At 50.4% G+C, this 27,428-nt stretch overlaps 1 protein-coding gene and 1 long non-coding RNA gene across 2 annotated transcripts in view; one reads left to right on the forward strand and one right to left on the reverse strand.

Moving 5' to 3' along the window:
- Positions 1 to 27,428, forward strand: part of BCAR3 (BCAR3 adaptor protein, NSP family member) — a 110,554-nt gene that overhangs the window by 57,626 nt on the left and 25,500 nt on the right. The window contains 2 exon segments of the mRNA XM_047725493.1: positions 23,381 to 23,509; positions 26,157 to 26,599. Coding sequence (XP_047581449.1) covers positions 23,381 to 23,509; positions 26,157 to 26,599 — 572 coding nt within the window.
- LOC125097650 (uncharacterized) lies at positions 18,051 to 26,161 on the reverse strand. Its single transcript, XR_007126573.1, has 3 exons — positions 25,838 to 26,161; positions 19,636 to 19,695; positions 18,051 to 18,569 (listed from the first exon to the last, which is right to left on the reverse strand). It is a non-coding gene; the product is annotated as an uncharacterized LOC125097650 (long non-coding RNA).

Here is a 27,428-nt window from a genome sequence, read left to right on the forward strand (position 1 = left end):
AATTTGGTCTTAAATCACATGCACCAAATCATCAGAGAGTGACCCCCTGCCCCAGGTCACCGCCTTTTCATGGGACTGTGTGAGTTATAGGTTTAACTATAAGACATTTAAAAAATCTCTCGTTTGTGTTTCCATATGATTACATACCAGGGTCTGCAATCACGCGCTAGAATCCCTAGTCCTTTGTCCGTTCTCTGCTGAGTGACATGCTGTCCTAGTCTTCTGTTTCTTTGTAACTGGAAGAGAATAATCACTGACGGGAGAATGTGGGAGAATTGATCACTGTGGATGCAGATATTGAAAAACATAACAAGTCAGTGAAGGGCACTTTGCGAATTCATGTGGTTACCGTCTTTCGTTGCAACAACGATGCGTTATTTTAGTCTCCCTCCTTGGCCATTTCCAGAGAAGTTTATTAATACCTTTGAGTGATGTTTCAGAAATTATTTTTGCTGTGGAGCAAAAAAATTAAAAAGTGACAAGGTGCCTGAGTGGCTCAGTCAGTTGAGCATTGGACTCTTGGTTTAGCCTTAGGTCATGATCTCAGGGTCATGAGATCAAGCTCCTCATTGGGCTCTGTGCTCATTGGGGATTCTGCTTCTCTCCCTCTCCCTCTGCTCCTCCCTACCGCTCATGCGCAGGCTCACTCTCTTTCTCTCTCTCTCTCAAATCTGTTTTTAAAAAGTGCTTAGGAAACAGTTACCTAATAAGATTAGCCCCTTCTTTAACCCTGACAACCAATTCTTTGGGCATTTGGGGAACATTTCTTAGAGTAGACTGAGAAAGCCTCAAGTGACAAGAACCATGATTCTACAGTGACCTGAGGGTCTTTTGTGTCACTTTTTCCCTGGTCCCAGAGCACTTGATGACATAATTCTTGGTCATTTAAAGTCTGCATTATTTGCATATTTCTTTCAGGAGTGCACTCCATTCAGATTTTCTGAGGGGAGGGTATGAGGTCAAAAGCTTTGGCCAATCTCTCTGAATTTTTGTGTGGGATTTAAGGAGCTGCTCTCTTTCCTCATCCCACACTGGGGATGGCGCTTTTTTGTAGCCCTTTGGGGGAGTTTTTTAGGCTGACGGAGCACGTCTCCTGCTGGCGGGGATGAGCAGGTAAACACTGGGCGCCTTACCTGGTGGCTGTAGGCCTCAGGGATGAGTCATCCCTACAGGTCATGGGCCCTCGCTGCTCATGAGGACTTACCTTTGAACCCTCTCTAATAGAAACCAGGGCAAACAGAGCAAACGCTTGCTCATGGATACAGTATATGGATCTTGGAGGACACTATCGAACCACCAACTGGACCATCTCCAAGGGCCCTGTGACCTCTACCACCCTTGATGCTTGCTTCCAGGTTCTTGGGTGGACTTCCCTGGGGTGGAGCCCCCAGGACTGTGCATCTGGCCTCCAAAATCACAGAAGACAGGGACTGAGGGATCACAGAGGAAGTCAGCTTCCCCTCCCCCATCACTGCTGTGGGGACAGACCCTCTGTGGTTCTGTCTCCACATCCTCTGTATTTATTAGGGCCGTCCCTCTGTCCCTTCAGGCCGTGTTCAGGCACAGAGGCTGCTCACAGGCATTGAACAAACAAGTCTCTATTTTTACAGGCCGACTTGACCTAGTCCAAAGGCCAAGGCCTCCTGAGGATTTGACACTAATCCTGTTGGATATTTCTCATACCTCCCTCATGCCTCATCTGGTGTTGTTCCTTTCTGGACTGAATGGGTTCTATTTCTTCCTCGTTACAAGTTTCTGCCTGTGTGAAGTTTTAGCAAGCTTCAGGACACATTCCAATTTTGAGTGGCCGAAGCCACAGAAAGGTAACATCTGAAACAGCAGGAGAGGGAGAGCTACAGGCAGGAACCTGGGTTTGATAAAAACCAGAATTGTTGAGCATCCACTCTGGCTGGAATGCAAAAAGAGAAGCAGTTCCCTAAAGGTCACAGGAGGTTCTTGGTGGGGGCAAGGGCCTCTTAGCCCAGGAGAATGGTTTGGCTGCGTGTGCCGCCTGGTCCGAGCGCTGGATTGGGTTAGCCAGAGAGGACCACTGGACGGAGTATTCGAAGTGAAGGAGGGAAGTGAGACAAAGAGTTGAGTCCGAAGAGGGTATACAGCCTGACCCCCAGCCTCCCAACAGACGGCTCGGCCAGGTGGGACGGTGTGGGGTGCCCAGGGTGTTTGCCGACAGACGTGCTAATTAAACACCAGAAGACCGTATTACCCACAGTGATGGCTGTGCCAACGTTATCAGCTACAAACTGGCTGCCAGGAGCATTCTAATTAAAAATAAACAGTGCTGGGGTGGGCTGGGAGAGTGGGGACGGGGACCCTGTTCCTGTGTCTTCGGACTTCTAGGATTGGTCCAAAGAAGAAGTCACACCCCAGTCACCTTTTAGGTCCTTTTCTCAAAGGAGCCTTTGTCTCATCACAAGGTGGTGTGATGTGTGCTTCCTTAACCCTTAGCTGCTGGAGTGACAAGCATACAGATCCCTACTCCGGGAGCTGATCGCCTGGTGCCCTGGCCCAGGGAAGGACAGGCTGTCTGCAGGGGTTAATGATTTCTGCCGGGTCTCTAGATTGAGGGGACAGCTAAAGCCCAAAGCTCTTCAAGGAGAGGTTAGAATTTCATCAGAAAGCGAGTCTGGTCACATGAGAATTTTTGGCACTGTGTGCATGGCAGGCTGGACACCAGCCTGCCAGAATTGAATGAGTGGATCGTATTGGCTTCAGCGGAGGGGAAAAGTCCCAGCCTGGCCTGTGAGCAGGAGCGAGCGGCTTGCTCCCCTGGCCGGCCGCTGGACCTCAGGCAGGAGCAGCAGGGCTGCCACGGCGGGGCTAGGGCTCTGATGCCCAAGCCCTATTTCTTTCAGCCCTAAAGAAAAAGTGTGTGGTCCAGGGACTGGACACTGCAAGATGCCTAAGGAATGCAATGCCTTCCACGCCCTGTCGGCGGCCCTGTGCTGCTTCTATCACCGCCGGTCATTCCTTGGAGCCAAGGTAGGTGCGGCTTTGAGATAAGATGTGCTGGAGATTCTTTGGGGAGACCTGAAAGTGTTAGTCTTCCAAAAGGCCCCAGAAAAAGTTTGCAGTCTGCTGGCTGTGGAGCAGAGGCACTTTGTTTGGTGGGTAGATCTTGCTAAGCCCCCCATGATGGGCCTCCCTCCCCTGGAAATGGAACCCAGCTGCACAGAGGGGGGCTCCGAGTCTGTATTTGGGGAAGAAGCTCTGTTTTTCAGGACACTTTCAGTCTCCTTGGGTGGAATTCTATGCCAAAGTAACTCAGTAGGATGGACCTATTTTTCTTCTTTCTGTCTGCATCGCTCTCTCTCCCCTTGTTTGCCGTGACTGCGAGCTGGCTGGGGCATTAAGTCAGTAGTGTCTAGAACCCACAGAAGCCACGAAATACCGCCTCTCCAATCTCAGTCAGGTTCCAAAACAATTTCAGTGTTTGGAACTGTCTTGTCTTTATTGCTCTCATCTGGAACATTTGTTACGAGACACCAATGCCAAAGGTTTTGCGTAATAGGTCGGAACACTGTTTATTTTGATGAAAATCCTCAAAGAACCTCATTTGACTAATTCAAGACGAGACCTGTGTTCTGTGTTGCCTGCCTGGGACAACACTAAGAATGAGGATTAATACAGGCTCTCATTGATCCGCAGGGTTTGTCTGCCTTGGAAAAAAATCGCGTCAGCCGTTAGCTTGACCACGGCCCACCCTTATTTGTGGGAAATAGAAATCTGAAGTCTCATGACATTCTCCCCCCCCCCCCCAGATGGTGGAGCTCTGTCTCCTGAGGGACTGACTGACTTCGTGCAATTGAAAGAGCTACAGCAGAGTTATGATGTTCTGCTTCCTTCTCAATAATGCTTAAAAGAACTCTCCGGAAAATGTAACAGGAAAACCTGCTAAAGGGAGAAAGAGCCCTTTGTAGAAAAACAGACACTGAGCGAGAAGATGTTAGGTTTCTTCTGATTTTACTCCCCTGTTGGAGTGTTCAGAGAAGCTTTCTAACCATTTAGCAAAGTTCGTTTTTGTCTCTTTGTCAAGGAGTTTGGAGGGGGATGAGCAATTAATCATCAGTTAAAAGTGTTTCCTCCCTGACTGAAGAGCCCCTTTCTATCCTGGAGCCCAGTGGGGTGATATGAGGACCATGTGGTTTCTGGCCTAAATATGGATCATTCTAGCGTCGGGTAGATGAAGTCATGCCATTAATGGGGTTGTAAAGCTGTCAAAGATAGACCGGGAGGTCCCAAAGGGACCGTGTGCTTCCAGTTGGCAGTAGGATTTCACTCTAAGAGAAGTCCTTTCATAAGCCAACCTCTGCTAATTCAGAAAAGTGCAAGTCAGCATTGGTATGTGAGGAAACAGCCCCTAAATAAATGGGTCTGAGTGATGAGATTCTGTTTGGATGCCCCGTCCCTCTGCCGTTACGTCCTTTAAGGCCTGCACAGAAAGACCACAGTGATATATGGGGTGCCGCTGTCCCTCAGCTTCTCCCTCCCTGGCCTCCCCCTGACCACTCTTGGGGGTCTACCGGCCGTAGAAACAACCTCCCTTCCACCCGGGGTTTCTCACCTTGCCCCCAGCTTGGTGCACCTTCTTAGCACAGAGAGAGGACCTGGCTTGCTCACTCACCAGAAACTGGTGCTTCCAGACCCAGTTTAGGGTCCCCCACCGAGCCTCGGGGTGTTCTTCCCTGCCCTGTCTCATTCGTAGTTACCTGGGGAAGAAAGTCCTCCTGGGCCTCAGTCCCTGCCAGCGTCACCCCGGTGATCACACTGCATTGCTTTATTGACTCGGACTTTAATTAGGGGTTTCAGGCCTTGCCACTCATAATTAGTTTCCGCTGCAATTAGGGTTTCAGAATTAAATTGGGATTGATTGCCTGATAGCAAAGCGGAAACAAGGCTCCAGTTCGTGACCGTGTAGGCTGCTTCCCTTGGCATGAATTTCTCATACCAAAAATAACACTCTGGTAGCCATGGTAACTTTCCATTTGGTCTAATCCATATTATCTCGGGAGAAACTAGAATGTTATTAATAGTGTTTGTTGTATGGGAAGAAAACTAAAAATGTAAAAGCTCCTTCATTACATAGACCAGTCACCCTGGCACTTGGAATAAAATCTTACTTGCAGAGATTTGCTGGAATTTAAAAAGTATTTAGGGGCTGGTGTGGACTTGCATACAAAGGCCCAAGGGGTTGGTGGCAAGAAGGGAGAGGAGAATTAAGGGTATGCAGACCTCGCTGGCCCCCAGGGAGCTGAGGCCAGAGATGAGATGTTTGGGCCACGTTGAGGGTCATGACTGTAACATCCTGGGTGAGAAAAGGAAGGGCTACTTTGCTTATGCCCAGTGGAAAAGAGTTTGGAGTGAAGATATTACTGATCCATAACATTCCCGGGGCACGTTCAAGTTCAAAAGACCCTGAACGTCGACTGTAGTAGCCCATCCAAGCGTGAGCACTCTTCGGCAGGGTGGGGACGGTAAATGACAGTGGAGGTGCGCCCCCCCCCCCCGCCCCCGGCTTTGAAGGACTTACTACAAGAGCATTGGGTCATAGTGTCATTCTTTTACATTTGCAGAAGTCTTTCCAGCTTCCTTGGGAGTTCCTTCACAAGGAATGCACGTGAGGTGTCTTACTGGAGTCTCAAAACGAGTGCTCCAAGTTGAGAGTTTACCCCTTCCCACAGAGGAGAAATGGGGGCTCAGAGAAACTACCTACCCAGAATCATTTAGTGGGGCACCAAGGGGTAGAAACCGGCTCCTACCCTCACCTGGCTTCAAGCCCAGTGTCCTTTCTACGATAGCACGTTAAGACCATTGACACCTAAAATGAGATGATACTGATGACTACTTCAGTGCAGTGTGGTTGGGGAAAAACAGTGCCTACCTCAGTTTTCAGGAGAGGCCTGGGGCAGGCGGGTGAGGGGGCTGTGTGGAACTGCTTTGTGGAGAATCAGTAATCCTCCTGCGGCCGGTGGTGGGACCACCTTTAAATCCCTTGTGAACCCCAGAAGGAATTTGGTGAGAAGCACAATAAATAGATCCCATTTCTAGAACTGGCAGTAAGAACAAACCCCTTCTTCTTCTTGTCGCTGTGCCTCTGATTTTCTTGTCTGGGGACGGGGGAAAGGAGCTGAATTTTGCCACTTTTACCGATGGCCGCCCTGAGGGAAAGCAGTGTGGTTTTAACCCAAGAGGTGGGAGTTACCTTGCAAGGACAGAATAGCCACGTTTCAGAAGGAGCCTCACAGGAGAGGTTGCAGTACGGAGTCTTGGCTGGCCAGCCGCTAAGTCCAGTGGCAGTGGTCTTGTCAATGAGAAGTCATGGCTAGAAGGCAATGGGTTTTAAGCACATGCTTTCCCATGCGTAGATTTGATCATCTTGGCGCTCTATAGTGGGAAGAGCTGAAATCGGGTTGTTGCTACTGTTGTGTTTTGCTTTCAGTCTTTTCCTTTGCCCCCACAAAAAGGATTTGGAGTCTCTCCGATTGCACATTACAGCCCAAGGTGTCCCATCTGCCCATCCCTCGAGGGTTGTATTCCTGGAACTTGTTTTCTTTAGAAACTGCCTTTGTGTGAATGTGGCAGAGCTGCGGTTCCGTTTGCCTTCCCGGTGGCCAGTCCCTTGGTCTGTTTGCTACTCTGACAGCTTGGGTCCTAGTCCTCCATCCTGGTGTTGATGATGGCCTGAGTTGCCGTGGTCAGTGGGGTGGATGCACCATCAGCATGAGCTGTGCAAGGTGGAAAAGGCCAGTCGGAAGATATATTTTCAAAGTGACTCAGCCTCTCCTCCTGGAGGCTGCTAGTTGCTCATTTATCTTTCCTCCCCCCCCCCCCAAAAAAAAAGCCTAGCACAGCTTTTTTTTTAAAAGAGACCTAAATGCATTCCATCGGCATCTGGGAGCTTGGGGGATCTGGTTTTAGCATCAGGGAAAGGGAGGACATGTCTGATGGTGGCTGGGTCCCAGCATCCCCTCTCCACAGACCCCGGAGCTTGGATCCCAGCCCAGGCCTTGTTTTTGTTGGAGAGACGTGGGTGGGAAGCAGAAATGAGACTGGGATCCTGGGAAAATTCTGTTAGTGGGTTTATCACCTCCAGGACCACAGAGAACGGGGCCTGTGCCAAACATCGGGGGGCGGGGGATGCTGGAGAGTCAGAGTGCTCAGGCCACAGAGATCTCCCTGCTCTGTACCACGTGGAGGACCCAGGGCCCTGTCCCTGGCTTTAAAGATGTCAGAGACAGCTCTGGGGTCTTTTAGCTGATGCATATCTGGGGTGTCTCCAGGCCAGCAGAGGAAACAAGGGCTGCCCTAGTTGGGGACAGGAGGGGAGGGGTGGGGAGGGCTCCTTATGGGTTTGGACTGCAGCACCTCCGTCCTCATCTGGATCTCCACTGCATGTCCACAGCCCCAGGGGCTACTGTTGGAATCTGGCTCTGGCCACGAGAATGTCACGGCTCTTATTTTGCAAGCTCATAAAAGAGCTACTATCAGTCTTTTAGTTTGTATAGAGGACAGCTCTCCTCGGTGTCCCCTCTGAAACACGTGTGCTGTTACAAAAGCAGTTTGCACAAAGAACCAAGAAGATAGAATCCCGGAATTTGAGAGACCCAGGAGCCCCCTCTCCCCTGCTTACAGTTCATCAGCTCCTCTCCTGCTCTCTGCACCCAGGGTGTGCGCCGCCCAGGGTGTGCACCAAGGGGCTGCTGGGCACTGGGGAGACCATGCAGGCTCCCGCGGAGGGAGCAGTTCCGTGGCCGCTGGGGAGATGGGCGTGCAAGTGGCTCTCTCCGCCGTGCCCAGTAGGCTCCGGGCAGGCAGAACCCCCCAGGGGGTGTGAGACCCCGCACCAAGGCATTAATCTGGCCCTGGGTCAGCGAACTCTGTGGTGGAGATAACACTGAGCGGCTGCTAAAGAGGCAGTAGGTGGAAGACAGAGAGAGAGAGTGAGCGTGAGGGAGCCTCAGGCACTGGACCTCAGGCACAGCCGAAGCAGAAGGAGAGATGGTGGTGAATGGATAGTGCAGGATGGGGGGGCCAGTGAACAGTATGGATGGGAAGCACGGAAGGTCGGGGCCTTGGTCCCTCTTTGGGCAGCCTGAGCTTGAGGAGCATAACCAGCGTCTCCCCAACTCTTGCCTCTGTCCTTAAAGCCTCCTGTCAGCTCGGCTGGTCCCTGCTCAGCTCAGGCTGGTCTGCCTCCCTCCACCTTCTCTTTAGGCCCTTTAGAAACACTCCGATCTTGTTTCTTCACAGCAACAGTTAAGACCATCAGGCACCGCATTTCTGTCCCCACCCCTGCCTCCACAAGCCACAGCTCTATCCAGATCCAGATCCATATCCTCGCTTCCTCTGAGGATGAAGTGTCCCTCTCCCTAACCCAGGCTGGCCTGGCCACCTGTGCCCATGACCACCCCCTCCTCAAAGACGCCTCTCCATTAGTCTGTCCTCCTCCACTGCTTGCCTCTTAGTTTGTAAACATGCTTCGGTCTTTCTCAGCCTAAAAATACCACTGATTTCCATGTCTTCCTTTCCTGGTCCCTATCTTCCTCCACCCAAAAACTGATGAACAGTCTCTGCTTCCTCACTTCCCAATGGCCACTCACCCTACTTCACCCCACCAGCAGCCTTGCCGAGTCCTATGGCTGCCATCCAATTCCGATTTTGTTGGAATTCTTCTGCACTTGGGATTATTGGCTCTTCCCTCCTGGAAGTCTGTTCTCTTGCCGGCTAGGACGCTACACTCTACTTATTCCCCTGGATCCTTCCTGAGCACTCCCACCCTATTGCTAAGGACTAACTCTCCAAAATTCATGTTGAAATCCTAACCTCGAGTGTGATATATTAGGAGGTGGTAGATGGAGCCCTTATGAATGGGATTAGTGGTCTTGCGAAAGAGACCCCAGGCAGCTTTCCTGCCCCTTCTGCTAGGTGAGGATGCAATGAGAAGAAGGCTGTCTACACACCCAATCTGCTAGCACCTTGATCTCAGACTTGCCTCCAGAACTGTGAGGAATATATGTTTGTGGCTTCAGCCACTCGGTGTATGGTATTTTTCTTACAGACGTTCCAATAGACTAAGACACTATCTTCAGTTTCTCTTAAAAGCTAGCATCCCCTAGCCCTCTTCTGATATGTCCTCAACACCCCATCTCTTAGGTGGCAGGTGAGCCAGTTCCCCCTCCTTCCAAGGATTCCCCAGCTCGCTCTGAGTCCAGCCCTTCTCCACACAGCACCTGGACCCCATGGCCTGGTGAGCCACCCCCACAAGCACCTCAGGCCATGCAGCCTCTTCCACAAACCCGCTCCCTATGTGCTTCTGTGTTGGGAGTTGGTGGCTCAACATTGCCCAGGAGCCCCCATGCCTCTTCCCCTGACCTCGTCCTTATTCCTTATTTTCATATCTCATCAGTCATGCCTTAGGATTTTACTCCTAAACATTTCTGTCATCTGTCTCTTCCTTCCTGACTCTACCACCCGTGCTGTGCTAATTCAGGCCTCTTGACATCTCTTGGTCGAAATTCTGTAGTAGCCTCCTAACTGGTCCTCCTGCCCTGAATCTTCACAGGGAAATATTTCACCTTTATGTTTGACATTTCTGGACATGGGGAACATACTGTACCCTTGAGACAGTTCACTCCCCCACACAAACAACTGTCCAAGTCTGCACCACTGCAGTGTCCACCTTATTCTGCAGCTAAGTGGACATGATAGCCCTTCAGACGCATTTCTTCCCTTGCATTCTTGGTGAACACGTCTATTTTGAGACCATTTTGGCTGGTATGAGTGAACACCTAGAAATAAAACTCTGTGTGTTTGTGCGTGTGCATGTGTTGGGGGTGATTCTAGATTAGTTTCCCTAGGGACTTAAACCAAGGATATTTGACCATCCTCTTGGGATGGCGACAGCCCAAGCCTTGAGCTATTTCCACACAGCCCTCATGTTTCTTTTAAGTCTGTTCTGTATCGACTAAACATTTCCAGTTCTTTATATACTTTGGGAGACTTGGATTCTAGTTTTTAGTCAATCCCTTATTCTGTAAGTCTGAGCAAAACATGAAAATTCAGGGCCTTGGTGATGTTTTCTCTTGGGAGATATAACTCTTCTCACTACCTGTTTGACTCCAGGGATGTTGTACAGATTCATGAGATCTTGAGTTGTTTTAGGTGCCTTGGTTCTCTGAAATTCAGCTGCTGTTTTCCCGTTTCTGCCATGACCTCTAGCATGGTGATTGTGGTTTTCAAAAGCTTGTTAGATGAGCTACGTGGGCGTCAAGTGCTTTGAGCTCCTCTGGGAGAAATATACCTTTAAAGTGACGTGTGAGTTGTATGTTGGAAGTGGTGGAGATGATACTTGGCCAAAACCCATCTTGTGATGAATCACTTGGTTTTACTGAGAACCTACTTTGTATCTGTCCCTGACAATATGGTGTGCTTTATCCTGAAGCAGATGTCTGAGACAGTTGTTAGTCACGGTATACTTAGGGAGAGGTAAATTTAGAAAGTCATTTTTTCTACACCCCATGCTGGAAAGGTTTCTGAATCTTTGGATTTTCCTCTGTGTGCTTGGCATTTCTCTCTTTTCTTTTTTTCCTGGGTTTTTTTTTTTTTTTTTTTTTAGATTTTATTTGTTTATTTGACAGAGAGAAACACAGCGAGGGAGGAAACACAAGCAAGGGGAGTGGAAGAGGGAGAAGCAGGCTTCCTACCAAGCAGGAAGACTGATGTGCGGCTTGATCCCAGGACCCTGGGATCATGACCTAAGCCAAAGGCAGATGCTTAACGACTGAGCCACCCATTTTTCATTTTCATTTTTTCCAATTACATCTCCTAATGTCTTTCAACCATGATACATTTTGTTTATTCAGTAGTGCCTCATTCATTCAAGGTGAATTAAGAGAAGGATGATACAGTTGATCCTGAACAATCCCTCCATGGAAAGTTCATGTATAAATTAACCACTAAGAGCCCACTGGAGGCCTAACATAAATAGTCAGTTATTGCCTATTCTGTATGTTTCATGTGTTGTACACTGCATCCTTATAATAAAGGAAGCTGCAGAAAAGAAAATGTTATGAAGAAAATCATGAGAAAGAGAAAATGCATTTACAGTGATGTGCTGTATTTACCCAAAAGGCTCTACATGTAAGTGGACCTATGCTGTTCTCACCTGGGTTGATCAAGCATCAGCTATATTTGAATTGAGTTGATTTTGATTTTCTATGTTCTCCTGAAAAGCAAATAGGGCATCTGTTTTGGAGAGCAGCTATGTTTCCCCCAAATCACTCATAGTTTGGATCGAGATGCATTCACAAGGCCAAATGACCAGTGGGAAGGATTTCTGGCTTGCACTTCCTTGCATTCTGAACTTCGGCCAGCTGGTCTCCAAACCCTCACCCTGGGGTGGTCTCTGTCTCTCCTTTCCCCATAGATGCTAACTAACAAAGGACTACTCTTACTGAACAGAATCTCACCGCCAGACCCTGTAATTAATATTTCACTTCATTGTCTCATTTAGCCTGTGTGCCGACCAGGTGAGGGATGTATCCTCGGAAGCCGAGGACACGGTTAAAGGGAGCAAAGCAGTAGACACAGGGGTGTCCTAGGTCAGCTGGTATTCAGCTTTTATTCAAAATCTTTTATTTCACAGACTCACTAAGTGATTAAGTGCCAGCAGTGACCTTCAGCCTTCATCCTAAGCGCGGCAATCTGACTTCTCACTGGAAGGAATCTGAAAATGGGGCTGCCTCATGGGGATGATTTGGCTGTTGCTGGCCCCTCCGTGGGCCTGCTCCAGGAAGTCCCCATCTGAATCAGATCAAGCGGGGAAGGTACCCCCCGTCCCCGCCCCAGCTTCCAGCAGGGCAAGATGCTAACAAATGACTGTTGAAAATCTCACTGTGTTTCAGCGTATCTTTCGCCAGGGAAAGATGAGATGAGGCACCCCCCTCCCCCGCCCTGGGCCTTGGAGCTGAGCACTGAGTCCCTGTGCTCACTTTGTTGAGAGGGTAAGAACATTATGGGCAGAGCCACCAGGACAGGCGGTGGGGGGGGGGGGGGGGGAGAAGGAGCTCTTACGGTGTAAGGAGCATGTGGAGCAATTTCCCACCTGTGGGGAAAACTGTTGCAAGGGAGCGCGGCCGCATAGGTTGGCGTTGGGCGTGCTCCGTGCTGTCCAACTTCACATTCCTCCTACAGGTGTTGGACTCATCAGTCTCTTGTGAAAAATAATTTTCAGTCCCTTGGTGTTCCATCAGAATAAAACCAAGCATCAAAAGCAGTAACATCGTGATCCTACAGGACGGAAGGGCATGGAGACCTTGCCTAGAGAATGACGGGGGATAAAAGGCAACAGGGGTTGAACATCTAGGGGAACTACGGGCACCTAATGGGGAGCCTAATGGAATGAGTTAAGCCTGGGGGGGATCAAGTTACTTCTTTTTTTTTTTTTTAAGGTTTTATTTATTTGAAACAGAGAGAAAGATCACAAGTAGGCAGAGAGAGAGAGAGAGGGGGAAGCAGGCTCCCTGCTGAGCAGAGAGCCCGATGTGGGGCTTGATCCCAGGACCCTGAGATCATGACCTGAGCCGAAGGCAAGGGCTTAACCCACTGAGCCACCCAGGCGTCCAGATCAAGTTACTTCTGCCCCGAGGGGGTGCACCCTGTTTGGACTCCAATCTGCACAATTTAAAATGAAACTAGTCTTTTTCATACACACACATGGAAAGCAGAATTTTAATGGAAATTTCTCAGAACCTTGATAAACAACGAGTTCCACAGATGTTCTCTTCATATTTCCTATTCATGGTTTATGAGTCTCTTTTGTTAAGTGTTTGATAAGGTTTGATAATGAGTAAAAAGGAAATCTCTTGGATTTGGGCTCTCCAGTGGGTTTGATGGCAGTTTCCTGTCTGTGCTAGGGTCTGACAGCCCCCATATCATCGTTTGTGTGTGAAAAGAAAAATCCCATGTGATAGGAAAATGAAGCATCTTAATTTAACAGCAAATTGCAAATCTGTTTTTAATGGCACTAGAGCAAGAATCTGGTGTTAAGTGTGATAAATTATACAGGTTTAATTATAAAATGGTAAAATGGCATCAAAAGCCATCTGCAGAATCTTTTCTGAAGATGAGATTCTTTCTAGGATTTAGAAAGGAGAAATTTATGTCATCAGGGTACTTACACACCAACATCGAATTAACTGAAGTGTTTCAGAGTGCTAAAACTTTCTGAGATTTTATGAGATGTCTTCGCCACTGATTCCTTTCTCACAAGGGGCCAGACACCCTCACTGACCTCAGATAGGATAGAGAACTCTAAGGACTTCAGCAAAACTGCTACCGCCGTACATTCTCTTCAGATGTCTGTCCCCTCAAAGAGACGGTAACCTGTCAGGCCGCAGAGTCATTTTTACCCATGCCCGCGTCTCCCGTCAGATCTAGTCCAGGAGGCCAAGTGGCACAGCGGGCACTTGGTCTCAGAGTCTAATCTCAGGCACGGTGTTCCAGTAGCTAGCGAGCTCTTGATTTAAAATTGACCTCCTGACCATTTCTGGGACACTCTAGCCAAGAGGGTTAGGAAGCTGCCCATGAAGACTATTTCATTGAGCTTTAGTGTAAGGATTGAAAGGCACAGGCTCAGGGGAAGGGGCCCCAGTGAGACCGGAGGTCCCCATTTGTCAACAGCCCAATACTTAAAAGGTGGGGGACATGCTCAGAGTCTCTCCCTTCTAGCCCAGAGAGCACCTGTGCATGAATTCAAATAAGGCACCTTTCCTCAGCATATGTGCTATCTGCCAGGCAGCTGTTGTAATCAGTATGGAAATTTTCTGTGGCTGCATATGAGGGGCACTCTTGAGATGTGCTGCACGTGTCCTGGAGCCAAGGGCCAGGCCACCACGTGCCCATGCACTGGACCGGACCAGGCTGAAATGCCCAATTGCCCATGCCACCATTTGCTTTTGTCTACCAAATGGGATATTTAAAATCTAAATTTGATTCCCCCCATCCCATCTTTGGGCTTTTGTTTACAAAGTTAATTGTGTACTTAACTAAAGCTTTTGGCTTTAATCATAGTTATTAGCACGGAAATGCTATTCGTCTAGCCTAGCACCCAGTGGGAGAGCTGCACCAGTACATTCAAGCCTTTCTTCATTTATCTTGGGAGTATAATAAAATATTTTTAGGCAAGCCATAAAGAAAGTGAGTGTTGATAAAAGGTGACACAGAACCCAGTATACAAAAGGTTTCATATCAAGGCTTGAAGATTGGCACAAATGGTACCTTCCTTCCTTCCTTCCATTCTGCCTCCAATGAAAACATCTGAGGGATCCTGCTCAGAGTTACTGGGCCTAAATCTTGGGGAGAACTGGGTCTTTATTGTTGGCCAGTGGGCAGGGTTAAGAATGGCAGGAGTAATTGGGATTTATTCGTCATGTGGGTTCATGATCAATTTCTGCAGGTTTTCTTTTTTTTTTTTTTTTAAGATTTTTATTTATTTGACAGAGAGAGATCACAAGTAGGCAGAGAGGTGGGGGGAAGCAGGCTCCCCACTGAGCAGAGAGCCTGATATGGGGCTCAATCCCAGGACCCTGAGATCATGACCTGAGCCGAAGGCAGAGGCTTAACCCACTGAGCCACCCAGGTGCCCCAATTTCTGCAGGTGTTCATCGGTAAAGAGGTACCACCTGGATCTTCTAAAGAGCCCTTGATAGACTTTGGAATTCGATTATAAACTAGGCCACTGCTTGAAGATGAGCACAGGGCAGGTCCTCACTGGGACCCGATTTCTGACATGACCAAAGGATGTCGGTTTTAGGCGGATGGACTTGCTGGACGGCCCTGCATGTGGCAGCCTCCGTGAGGCTTCGGAATGCTCTGTGTTCTGCGGCGGTGTGTGCTGTTTTGAGAGCAGGAACCCAGTCCCTTAGTCTGTTCCTGCTTTTTTCGGGACTGCAATGACACAGGCTCCCAGGCATCACAGGCTGGGTGGATTCGAGATGAGGGTCTGCCCCCTTTGAACTCCTGAGTTAACTTGAGCCACCTGGTGGCCGCTCTGGGCACTCCCTGAGGGGTTTCCCAGCAGCACGCAGGAGGACGCGGGCTTCGCTCAGAAAATAGACCAATTTTGTGCTATGATCTGCGACACCAGGCACTTACAGTGTTGTTGTGATCACAATTTCTGGATTCGATTTCTAGAAAAATGTGACCTGCACGGTTGTTTGGTGCTACTTGATGAGAGTCCCAGACTGTTGTTGACTGCTCCCTCAATGGAATAACCTGCTCAGGGCCAAAGAAAGGAAGCTTTTGTTTGAGAGCTGGTAGCTTCAGGGTGCTTTGGCCCCCCACTCTTGATGGGATAGAATAGCCCAGAAGCAGGCCTCTCTCCTCATTCTCTCTCTCTCTTCCCTTGCCTCTTGTCATGCACAGATTCCTTTCTTCCTTTTTTTTTTTTTTTTTAAGACTTTTTTTAATGCCAGTTAATCTCTAAAACCTTCTGATGGATTTTACAAGTCCTTGAAAAATTCTTCAGTGAAATAAGTTTCCATTCTTGTGGCTACGAGTCTTCTTGGAAAGGGCTTTCAGATTCTGCATTGTCTCAAGTCCGCACACACCAGGCTGGGTGTTGATGCCCTATGTTTCCTGTTCCTTAGGTCAGGTAGTCCCGGGGAGTGAGAGCTCTTCCCCTCTTGGTGCATACAGAAACTAGTTCAGCAAAGTCTAGAAAGGTGGCCAGGGTCACCTGTTCTTGACTAGCCTCCAAACTGGATTTTTCTCCCCACCCGGGGTCAGGAAGCTTGGCTCCAGTCAGTAAGTGTTTACCAGGCACCTGCTGTGTGCCAGGCACAAAGCTAGGCTCTGGGAGCCAAAGGCAAATAATGGTCTGGCCTCTGTCCTCAAAGAGCTTATGTCCGGTGGACCACATTGCCTCACTGGCTAGCTGTCCTTAGTGGATTAGAGAATAGATTGGCCTACTTAGGCCTTTAAGGCTCCTGCCTGCCTTATCTAGCCTCCCCTCCGTCCTCTCCCCATTCCCCAGCGTGGGCTCTTGCCAGGCAGTTGAAGCCTCTGCAGGGGTGACCCTCTGACTCATGGATCTGCACCACATGACGGCAGCACCCTGGCCCATTTCCCCCACTTGTCAAGTCTCTGCCAGTTACTTTGGGGGAATCCCTAAGGGATCCTCACATAGGCATCCATAACCCTCCTGTGATCCAGGTCTTCCAGCAGATTCAGATCTGGATCCCAGTATGCGGTGTCAGAGTATGGCAAAGGGGGTAGTTCACTTCACTGGGGTTAAAAGGAAGGCGTTCAGAGTCAGGGGTCTGGGAGGACAGGGCAGGATAGGGGTCTGTGTCCCCCATGAACCAGGTCTGAGCCCTGGGAGAATCATCAGGTTCTTGTGGGGGCGCTGGGAGAGTCTCTGGATCTCATGTCACCCCTCACTGGGACACCTCTTGACTTAACATTGCCGAGCCAGAGTGCAATGATAAGTGTGTGATCTCATTGGTGGCCGAGTGTAGGAGCAGAGATGGGGGTAGGGAGGTTGTTACCAGGCTGCTACAGAAGTTTAGGGAGAACAGAACAGGGTAACCTCAGTGGGGATTAGAATGCATGTTGGTAAGCAGTAGAATCAGGAAGTTCTGTGTTGGTGGAAGCCAGTTCCGAGGGTTCTGGCTTGGGTAATGAGGACAGAGGAGGTGCTGGTGACCAGGAAAGGGGGAGAAGGGCAGGCTTTGCAGAGATGACTTCCATTTATTTATATCGACATCCAAGTTCTGGAGTGGATTCTGGTCAGTATCCCAACACCCACCCTGAGGGCTGGGGATGGAGATTTGGCTATCATCAGCACATTTCAGAAGTCTCAGACTGGCTCTGTGCCCCAGGTCGAGCCCAGCCCCTCTGCACACTGCAGCCAGATTGATCTGTCTAAAAGCATCTTATTTTGTACCTGTTGCCTATTGAAAATCTAGGCAGAGGTTTTCGATGACTCACTATCTGGAGCATGAAGGTCTGACCTCTCAGCCTCCAGTGTCCAACTCCCCTCGGTCCGATCCCTGCCTTCTGAATGAGGATGTCTTTGGCACAGGTGACAGGAGTCCAGAGCAAAGTAGCTTAGGTCACAAGAGGAGTTTGCTGCGGAAGGAATTAACTGGGGCTTTAGGGATGTGCATGCCCCTAGGACACCTTCCCTTTCTCGCTCCTCTTGTCTTTGCTCGCTGATTTCTTCCTTCACCCAGTCTGCTCCACATGGTGGGTCAGTGCGAGGTGCAGGAACCGTGTGCTTCTAGTTCCATGATGCACCCCCCACCAGTGTGGGGCCACAGCGACTTTTCTCATTTTGACAGGGGAAAACCGAAGGCCAGTGAGGGGGAGTAACTTGCCCAGGCTCCAGAGCAGAAGGGCAGGGATAAGATCCAGGCGGTGGTGTGTCTCCAGAGCTCAGGGCTGAGTTTAAACTGTTTCTCTGCGTGTGGTCTTCTGAGAGCACTGTGCCCTCCTGTGGGCAGGGCCCAGGGTGTCATCCCCTCTTGGCAAATAACTTGGCAAAGTGCTTTGCCCTGATTGTCAATGGCCAGGAAGTGGTGCCCTCTCAGACTTTCCCTTTCTACCTTCAACCCCTGGGCCTGGGGACAGGATCTTTCCTGGTGATTTGCACAATTTAAAATTCTATGGGAACTGGGAAGCTTTTCTTAGAGGCAGGAACAGAGTAAAATAAATATTAATTATAATGCAGATGACATCTTTTAACAGTCGGCTCTGAGGTCTCCTACATACAAATGAGTATGTTGCCTTCTCTGGGGCTTTCCCACAGCTTACAGTGTGCACACCCTCCCTCTGTCCCCAAACTCAGGAGCGCAGACCTCCTCCTCCGAGGCTGCTGGGTCCTACTGTTACATCTGATTTGAAATGCACGCTCTAATGTCAGGCAGGCCTTGTGAGAGGAGACCCTGTGCTCCATTCCTCCTGGGCCGGAGCAGCTTTTTCTTTCTGGGAGAGCTGTTGAAATGCAGGTTTCCATGTCAATCAAAGTTCGCAGCACATTTGTGGAACTGGCTCTGTACGTCCAGAAAGTGTTTTCCAACCACCCCCCCCCGCCCCGGGTTCTGGCTATTCCAGCCTGTCAAGAAGAGACTTGCTGGGGCCGTATGGGGTTGCAGACATTCAGTCCAGATTCAGAGCGATAGGCATGATTTTGGGAGTGGGCCACAGCAAGCCCGGACTGGTCCTGGTGCTGTAGCAGGACCAGAGGTGCTGGGCGGGCAGGTGGGCGGGTGTGCGAGGCCACCTGTGGACACGAGGCCATTCTCCTGAACTGCTTCCTTCCCAGGCACCCACCCCCTACGCACCTGGGCGTCAGACTGAAGGCACCTCCAGGGAGAAGTGTTTCTTTTATATAACCAGACACGTCGCATTCTGGTATATCTGTGATAATAGTAACCTGTGCTGTGTCCCAGGGATGTTCCGAATGCTTTGCAGATATGGACCCATTCCATCCTGATGAACATCTCGTCTCATACTATCATCCCCATTTTGCAGACCAGGAGCCTGAGGCTCTGCAGAAAGATGAAGTCATTTAACGAAAACCACACAGCCTGTCAGTGGCCCAGTGGCCTGTGGATGGGGGGAGAGGGCTGGCCGTTCTTACGTAGTGTGCTGTGACATCAGGGTCCTTAAAATGCTGGCAGCAGGAAGGGGGTAGCTAGACTCAGGTTTCCCTGAGAAGCAACAGTTATGGTAATGCACGAATTTACTAGTTGAACTTCAGTTTGGTCGGATAGGTGTGGGCCTCCCCCACCCCCTGCATCAGCCCCCAGAACAAACTACTGGGATGAGATGACATTTTGGAGGTGGAGCTGTGTGAGTTGGAAACCATGATACAGTAGTTACGAAACATCCCTCCCTTTCTTTCTCTCCTGCTCAAGGTATTCTTCTTACTTAATCTATGTCCATAGCCCCTTTTCTTGTACCCCACCCCTCCCCCAACAAGAACTCTCACATTTCTGGTGGCTCCATCCAACTCAGGCAAAGCCTTGGAGTAGGGACATGAGGCCCGCCCACATCTTTCTCTCATGTGGGCGGTGGGGGAGTTGGTCACTCCAGTGAACCTGGCAGAGCTCACAGGCAGAATGTTCTTGATTTAAAGCCTAGCAGCAAATCTTTCTCTGGCGGGTGCACCCCAGCTACTGTGTGGTGGGGAGCTCGGGATGGCTGGATCCGGAACCCGCGCTGGGGCAGAGAAACTGGACTCTGCCTCCAGCCCTTGAGCCCACCCCCACCCTCTCCTCTCCTCAACACGAGGAGCTCGGGTCACACAGAGTCAGACCTGCCTTCTAGGCATGAAGTTCAGATGCAGGGGTGAGTAGTTAGAGAATATGAGCATGGAGGAAAAGGTGTGTTGCTACAATGTGCTTGTTAGTAACATCCATAACATCTGTGTGAGATAGAGATATTCATGGGTTTTCTTGCTGTCTCTCTGGTAGTGAAAGAACATAAACCCAAAGGGCCAGTGAGGACGTATTACCATTCAGTGTAAACTTTCTGAGGGAGCCAGGCCCTACTGACCTGGCTCTGGGGTGTCACAGTGCTCTCTGTCACAGAAGCCTGCTGTCCCGTGCTCACAGAATACTGAGAATGACTTGGGTCCAGAGAGTCTCTGAGGCACATGAATTCATAAGATGTCTGCAGAAACAAATGGGGAAGAGCTGGGAAACATGAGCTGAGAGAAGAGGCTATAAGAATGGGGCCAGATTGGTATGAAGAGCTTTTGTGTTCTTTCCTCTCCTGAGATTGGAAGGCACTGGAGTGATCCACCTGTACCACTCTTCGGCTGCCTCATGCATAATTCTGGGCCCGGCAGAAGATAACAATGTGTGTGATTGTGGGAATGGGGACTTCTCTTTTCTCCTTTTTTCCGCAGAAGATAATCTCAGAAAGGCCAGGAGGCTTCTTCTGGCATTAGTGGAATCAATCAGAACTGCAAACATGGGAACTGCAAACTATAAACTGTAACCACACCCATAGGATAAACCATTGCTAAGAGCAGAGGTACTGCTGTGTTACCCTAAATTGCTAGAATTTCTTCTGTGGCCCCAGAGACCCCAAAACTAGCTGAGGCCATGACTGAAAGGGCTGCATTTCAGGAGCAAATTCATGTTTGCCCCAGATGGCCACATTGAGTGGAGGGGTGCGCTGTTAGCAGAAATTCTGGTCGTTGGGGGCAAGCCAACGGAATTCTGCCAACCTCACAGTCCCATGTGACCGATATATCCTGTGAAGCGGGAACGTCATTCTTCATCTCAGAGGAGCACAGATATCCATCACAGTGCTCTCAAAGATGCAAATGGATACATTTTGCCAAATTTTACGGTCACCCCTCACCCACCATGAGGTTGACAGCCCATCAAAGTACTTATATATCGTGGCACAATTGTAGTTGACAAGGGCAAGGCTCATAAAATATAGGCACTTCAGAAGAATAATAAAAGTTGCATTAATGTATGTGATTAAAAGAGTATGTGAAAGTTCTAGAAGGTATTCACCCCTGAAACAATTACTAATGTAATCATGAGGGCGACCCTGTGTGGGTGACTTCTGATTGCCTTCGTCAGCTGTTTGAGAGATGTTGCCCACGTCTGAGGCTGATGTAGAGGCTCTCAGAAACCAATCTGGTTTTTTTTTAGGGTAGCAGAACCAGCTCTCACTGGCTTGAAATGAAGAGTCCTCTTGCTTGCAACTGCTTGCTGGCGTGGATCTGTCTCCCACCCGCCTTTCCTCCTCCTCCTCCCCACTCCCTCTCCTCATCCCTCTTTATTTCCCTACCTTTCTCTCCACCCCAGCTGTAAATCTAGTCAATTGGGTAACCTCCTAACTTTGTACAAATTATGCAAGAGCTTAAGGGCATAGTTTTTGAAATCTGAGTTTCCATCTCAAAGTAGAGTCAATCTACCTGACCCCCCTTTTCTCTCCTTCCTGGATACTTTCCTGCAGCGGCCGACAGTGCTGCATCTTCACAGTTCACAGTTGTGGGGAGAACAATAATTGTGGATATTCCTCTAAGGAATTAGGGCAGAAGCAACAAGATAGCAAATTTTATATCTCTGGTAACAAGTGTAAAGCAGTATTACATCAAAATCTGGAGTGAAGGATTGTTGTTTATAAAATGTGAAGAAATCTTGGCTATTTGTGAAGGATACTGAGAAGGAGAGAGGGGATGATGGTGGGAAGTGGCCTGGGTGTTGGGCATCAGGGAGGAAGGAGACTGACTGTGAAGAGAAATATGGGAATAGCTTTTTGGGTCTGGGTGAATACAGTTTGGGTGGAGGGTTAACTGGGGCATGACTCCTGATGACTACATTTTCAGACCTCAGGCCAAGAAGAAGTGGGCCCAGGGCACAGTACGAGGGAATTGGGCTCGGCAGAAAGACTGTCAGGGTGGCCGAATGGAAACTAGGGTCATAGCATCGGTTAGGAGTTTAGTTCAGCTGCCAGTAACAGGAACAACCAAAATATGGGCTTAAACGGGACAGAAGGTCATGCAGAATACCTGGAGGTGGGCAAACTGGGGCTGGCGTGTTGACCCCACTGTTGTGAGGGATCGGGCCTATTGGGGCCTCTGCTCCCCCACTCGGAGGCTGTAGCTCCCTCCTCGTGTCCAAGATGGCGCCAACAGCTCCAGCTGTCAGGTCTCGGCTTAGAAGTCCCACTAAGCAGCAGTGCACCTTTCCTTGGCCACATGACGACATTAAGGGAGGAAAATTGAGGAATGATGTCCTTGAGTTGTGTGGCAACACGCTCAGCTAACATGGGGCTTCATATAGTTTGCGACTAAAGAAGAGAAGCTCCATCAGGAAGAAAAAGCTAGAGAGGCCTCATCTTGGGGTATTGGTTCATTCAATGACTGTGGAGAGCCTAATTTGTTCAGCATTGCTGGGGGGCGGCAGGTGGGTTTTTCCACTCTCATGAAACTTTAAATCCAATGGGAGGCGAGACAGAAAATAAACTATCAGGAAATGCAGCGTGGTTGACAATGTGCAGTCTTCTCAATGAGGGGTCTTCCAATGTAACTACGGAGTTAAAGGCAAGTGTGGAACAGCGCTGCCGGTGACTGCGGGCAGTTGACGTAGCCGGCCTTGGCATCTCTGTGATGCAGGTGTCTGCTCTGCGGGACGGGGAGTGGTGGTGAAGTGAGGGGGGAGAAGTAAGCAACTGGTAAACCAGAGCCCCGCTTTGAGAGTGGTCCTGAGTCCTGTAGCCAGTGCCCTCCGGGGCCAATGTGCCCACTGAGACTTGAGGGCTGTAAAAATCCCAAGTCTGTTTCCTCTTCCTTGGGTGGAAAAGGGTCTGGGCTCCTTCCCTTGCTGCAGAGTAGAGCAGTGTGATGAGAATTCGGAGATTCCTAGAAGCTTTTGAGGCCAAGGTGGAGAACTTGGGAAAACCCAAGGACACGGCATTTTCCTGCTGCCGTGACCTTCAGCCAGTGATCCCTGAGCCAGGTTTTGCTGGGAACCAGGCAGGAGTGCAAGTGCAGCTCTCATGTGAGTGGGCATGGATTCTAAAGGGAATCTGGAGGCTCTGTTGCCCATCCAGACCCCTGCCCCGGCCACTATGTGGCCACCTACATCCGTGATCCTCACTTAGACCTTCAGAGGCAAAAGACCAGTGTTTTCAGTTTCAAGTTCCAATCTGTCCTCAAAATGAAATATCAGAAAAATGAAATTAAAAAGACCTACAAAATACAAAGTCAGACTTGTGTTAGTAGATTCAAGAGACAAAATCTTCTATCCGTTTCTAAAAAGTTTGTAAAGGCGAACTCAGTTCCCGAATTCCAGTTTGCCAGTAGCAAAGAACTCAGGGCCATTACCATCGTCAGTGGGGGGACTGCACTTTGGGCTGCCATGTCCTACGGCTCTGGACTGTGGGCCAGCAGATGGGCAGCTGTCCTTCCTGCTCCCTGCTAGGACAGTTCCCAAGGAGAAGGAGGAAGGTCCCCTGGCTTAGTTGTGCCTCCCTCCCCGTTCATCTCTCTCTGGCGCCCCCTACCCCGCTCCCCTTGTCTGCAGCTGCTTTCTGAGCCCCCCCCCCCCCCCCACCTGCCCCCTCTGCACTTGACAGAAAGGCTCTGGCCAGCTCTCCTACCAGAGTCCCTGTGTGTAGGTGAAAAAGTTACCGCATACTTGTAGCCGGAGAAATGAAAGGTCACAGCTAATTGTAATCATTATCCAGGCTCCCCAACCTGAACGAGGTTTTTGGCATAAACTGGCTTGACTAGCCAAGTAGCCAACCGCGACACAGGCTGGCCTTTCCAGCTGACGGGCCTGGCCGTCCCGGGCAGCGGGGGGACATCACCATTGACCCTGTGTTGCAGTTCTCCAAGGAGAGGCACGTCATGGACAGGACCCCCGAGAGGCTGAAGAAGGAGCTGGAGGAGGAGCTGCTGCTGAGCGGCGAGGACCTGCGCAGCCACGCCTGGTACCACGGACGCATCCCCCGCCAGGTACCTGCTCCTTCCTGCCAGCGCACGCCCAGCCGTCCTCAGACACCATCACACTGACCACCCCGCGGGGTCACCCTCCAGCGCCATGTTGGAGCAAGCCCCGGTTTTAGCTGAAAGCAAAGAGAGTCAAGTGGACTGTAGTAACTTAGGTCCGTCCCCAAGGAGACCTTGAGGAGAACTAAGGTCAGGAACCCAAAGCATGTTTCCACGTGCCGGGGAAGTGAATGGAGGAAAGTCCGGTGTTCTATGGTCTGCAGAGCTGTAGGGGGCAGGAGGCCGTGGCTGCAGGGGGATAATCTGAAGAGGTACAAGGCTGGCCTGTGGTTCAGATAATTGAACTCCTGGCTGGCAGCCTGCAGCCTCATACCCTTTGGAGTTTCTCTCTTAAGTCAGTAGTTTAATTTCAGGTGAAGAGAGGGTATCATCGAGGCAGGTGGCAAAGAGCAGCAAGGCTGGTAGTGCCCTCGTGGGGCTGGTGACTATTCATTCTCCATCCCTCCCCTGCCCAGGCCCCTCTCTGGAGCTGGGAAGAAGAGTAATTACACCAACGACCATAGCCCCACGGCCTGGAATGTACTCTGTGCGGTTGTCATTTGGAGTGATAGCCATGAGTGTTTTTTAATTTAAGATATAGAAACTGAAAAATATAAGTGCAGAATTAGGGCATAGAATTTCTTAGGTTTGTTTTTTTTTTTTTCTAAAGATTTTATTTATTTATTTGACAGAGATCACAAGTAGGCAGAGAAGCAGGCAGAGAGAAAGGCGGGAGAAGCAGGCTCCCCTCTGAGCAGAGAGCCCGATGCGGAGCTTGATCCCAGGACCCTGGGATCATGACCTGAGCGGAAGGCAGAGGCTTTAACACACTGAGCCACCCAGGCGCCCCTCTCTTAGGTTTTTATCATAACCTCATCTGTCCAGTCACTCACCCAGGACAACATGACAGGAAAGGGGCGGGTGGAGGGGGGGAAGGGCATCATAGTTGTGACAATTTTTTTTAATGTAGCAGATCTCTCAGCACTATCAAAGAAATAATCTCTATTCTAACTTTTTTTTTAAAAAAAGTTTAAAATTGATTGTAGAATATACAGAGAGTAAAATGAAGAAAATGAAATTCTCACCCATAATTCTCCCTCGTGGAGATAGCCACTGTGAACATTTTGATATAATTCCTCCTTCTAGGCTTGGCAAGTATGAGATCATACCACATAGACTTTTGCAGCCCATTGTCTTCATTTAATGATACATTCTGGGCCTTTTGTGCTGCTGTGAAATAGTCTTCCCCACCACCCTCTACTGTATGTATGTCCATTGTGCACGTGCCCCACTCTTGGGCGGGCTCCCTCACCAACAGGCTTTAAGATAACTACTATGTTTATAACTGTAATTATTTCCTCAGGCTCAATCCCAAGAAATGGAATTTCTGTGTGAAAACATATTCTTAAGGCAAAGATGCAAATTTAAAGTAGCTGTGGCAGCACACTGTTGTGCGTGTGCTGATCCAGCGTTGGAATATTCTGGGAGAAATGTCCCAGTCTCATAAAACTCATGACCGTCACCACTATCCTTCTCTTTATGGTGATCATAAACTTTCATCCCACTTGCAACAAGTGCAACTTTTCAGCCGCACGTCGTTTGATTGTTTAACGAACGGTCCACCGTACCAGTAATAATGGTAGTTACAGCTAACCCTTTACTCCATTAAATCTTCATAGCCACTGTGTAGGTGACATTAGCCCATTTTACAGGTGATGTAACTGAACCACAAAGAGATGAGTCCCAAGTCACCCAGCAGAGCCAGAGTGCAAACCCAGGCAGTCTGGCTGGAGGAACCGCCATCTGCAACACAGTATCGATCCTCCTTTTGCTATAAACACCAGCATCTTCATTGTTAACAGTTTTTGAGCCCCTGCTGTGTTCCAGGCACAGTCCTAGTGCTTTGACTAGATTGTATATGCAGATAACACTCCTCCAGTGAGAGGAGACACGGAGCTGACTTGGTCACAGGCCCCCCACTCGAGTTTCCGCTTCCACAGCCTCTGGCCTCCCTTCCGTGTGGACCCCTCCTCCTAGCCAACAGAACCCGCTCCTGCGCCTGTTGGGGGTGGGGAGGAGGATCAGGCTCCCTGGCCCTGCATTTCCTTCTTTAATTTTCTGTCACTTCACTTGCTTCAGGTCTGTGTGCAGGTCATCTTCTCGTGACACCTGCTGACCCACCCCGTCTCAGAGAGCAGCCCTCATCCTCTCCCAGGCACTTCTTATCTCCCTTCCCGATTGACTTTTTTCCTTACCTTTACAACATCTGACCGGCCATCCCTGCCACTTACTTACCTGCTGAGGTAGCAGGATCTCCACTCACCACAAAGGCCCCATGACGGTGAGGATGTAGGGAAGCCAGTGGGCTCCCCCTCCCCGCCCTAAGCCCAGCGCCCCCAGCAGGACTCCTGGCGCCTTGCTGGTGGGCGTCCAGTAGTTCTTAGGTGAATGCCTGGGTCTTCTAAGAATTTGGCGTTTGAGAAAACAAAGAGCCCACCGAAGAAGAAGAGACAGAATAGCCTTGTCTCCTGTCGGCCCCAAGAAGCGGAGCGCGGTGCCGCTTTAACAGGAATGTTCGCTTGCCCTTCCGACTCCTCTCCATTTTGTCCTGAAGGTGTCGGAAAACCTCGTGCAGCGGGATGGTGACTTCCTGGTCCGTGACTCTCTGTCCAGCCCCGGCAACTTCGTGCTGACCTGTCAGTGGAAGAACCTGGCTCAGCACTTCAAGATCCGCCGGACGGTGCTGCGGCTCAGCGAGGCCTACAGCCGCGTGCAGTACCAGTTCGAGACCGAGAGCTTCGACTCCATCCCTGGCCTGGTGCGCTGCTACGTGGGCAACCGCCGGCCTATCTCGCAGCAGAGCGGAGCCGTCATCTTCCAGCCCGTCAACAGGACGGTGCCCCTGCGCTGCCTGGAGGAGCGCTACGGCGTCTCGCCGGGCCGGGCGCAGGACGGAAGCCTCCCTGAGGTCCGGCCGGACGCGGGCAAGAGGCTGAGCCTCACCATGGGCGGCGTGCAGGCCCGGGACCACAGCTCGCCCCAGGGGAACCTCCTCAGGTGGGTCAGGGCCTCGCTGGGTGTGTGTGTTGCGGGGGGGGGGGGGGGGGGGGGGGGGGGGGGGGGGCGGTGCCGGGACCAACGGGGGCCCTAGGGACAGGCCCAGGCTTTGGTGAGACGGGTGAGGAGCAGTAAGAGGTGCTCCTAAGGGTGCCACCTGTCACTGGAACAGCTGCCACGAGACAGCGCGTGCTGAGCTCCCAGCTGAGTTGGGCATGCATGAGATGAGGCAGTTGCTGAGGAACAGGAGGCCTGGCCAGGAGAGCTCTGTGAAGAAAGGAGGACTCTGGCTGCTCTGAGGACCGGGGAACATTTGGACACACACTGCAGAGGGGAGGGCGCTCCAGGCATGGGGCTCAGTGTGAGCGTGTGCAGGGCTATAGGAGAGGACACGCGGGTAGATTGGTGGGGCCCAAGCAAAGGGCCCAAGTAAGGGGCCAGTAGGGGCAAGCTTAGGGAGCTGACCCCAGCCAGATCACGGAGGCCTGAAAGCCAGGTTGAAGGGTTGGAACGAGCCTCAGAGACTTGACACGGTGAAGGTCCCGAGAATGGAGCAGGGTGGCCGTGTGTGGGAGGGGCAGGGAGGGAGCTCGGAGAAGGAAGACCTCTGTCGGTGAGTCGTGAGGGTCAGGCTGTGCAGGGGTAGAGGAGAGAGAGCCTGGGACCTTGGCTTCCTGGGACTCTCGTGCATGTGGGGAAGGTTGGAGAGAGGCGAGTCAGAGGGGGCAGACTCAGAGGAAAAACCAGTTGCTGCATCTGAGATACAGCCGTAGGCTTATCTCTGAGTGCCACCATCCAGCAACAGACTGGAGGTATGGGAGGGGAGTTC

Source organism: Lutra lutra, chromosome 4, assembly GCF_902655055.1.
Source record: "Lutra lutra chromosome 4, mLutLut1.2, whole genome shotgun sequence".
NCBI lineage: Eukaryota > Metazoa > Chordata > Mammalia > Carnivora > Mustelidae > Lutra > Lutra lutra.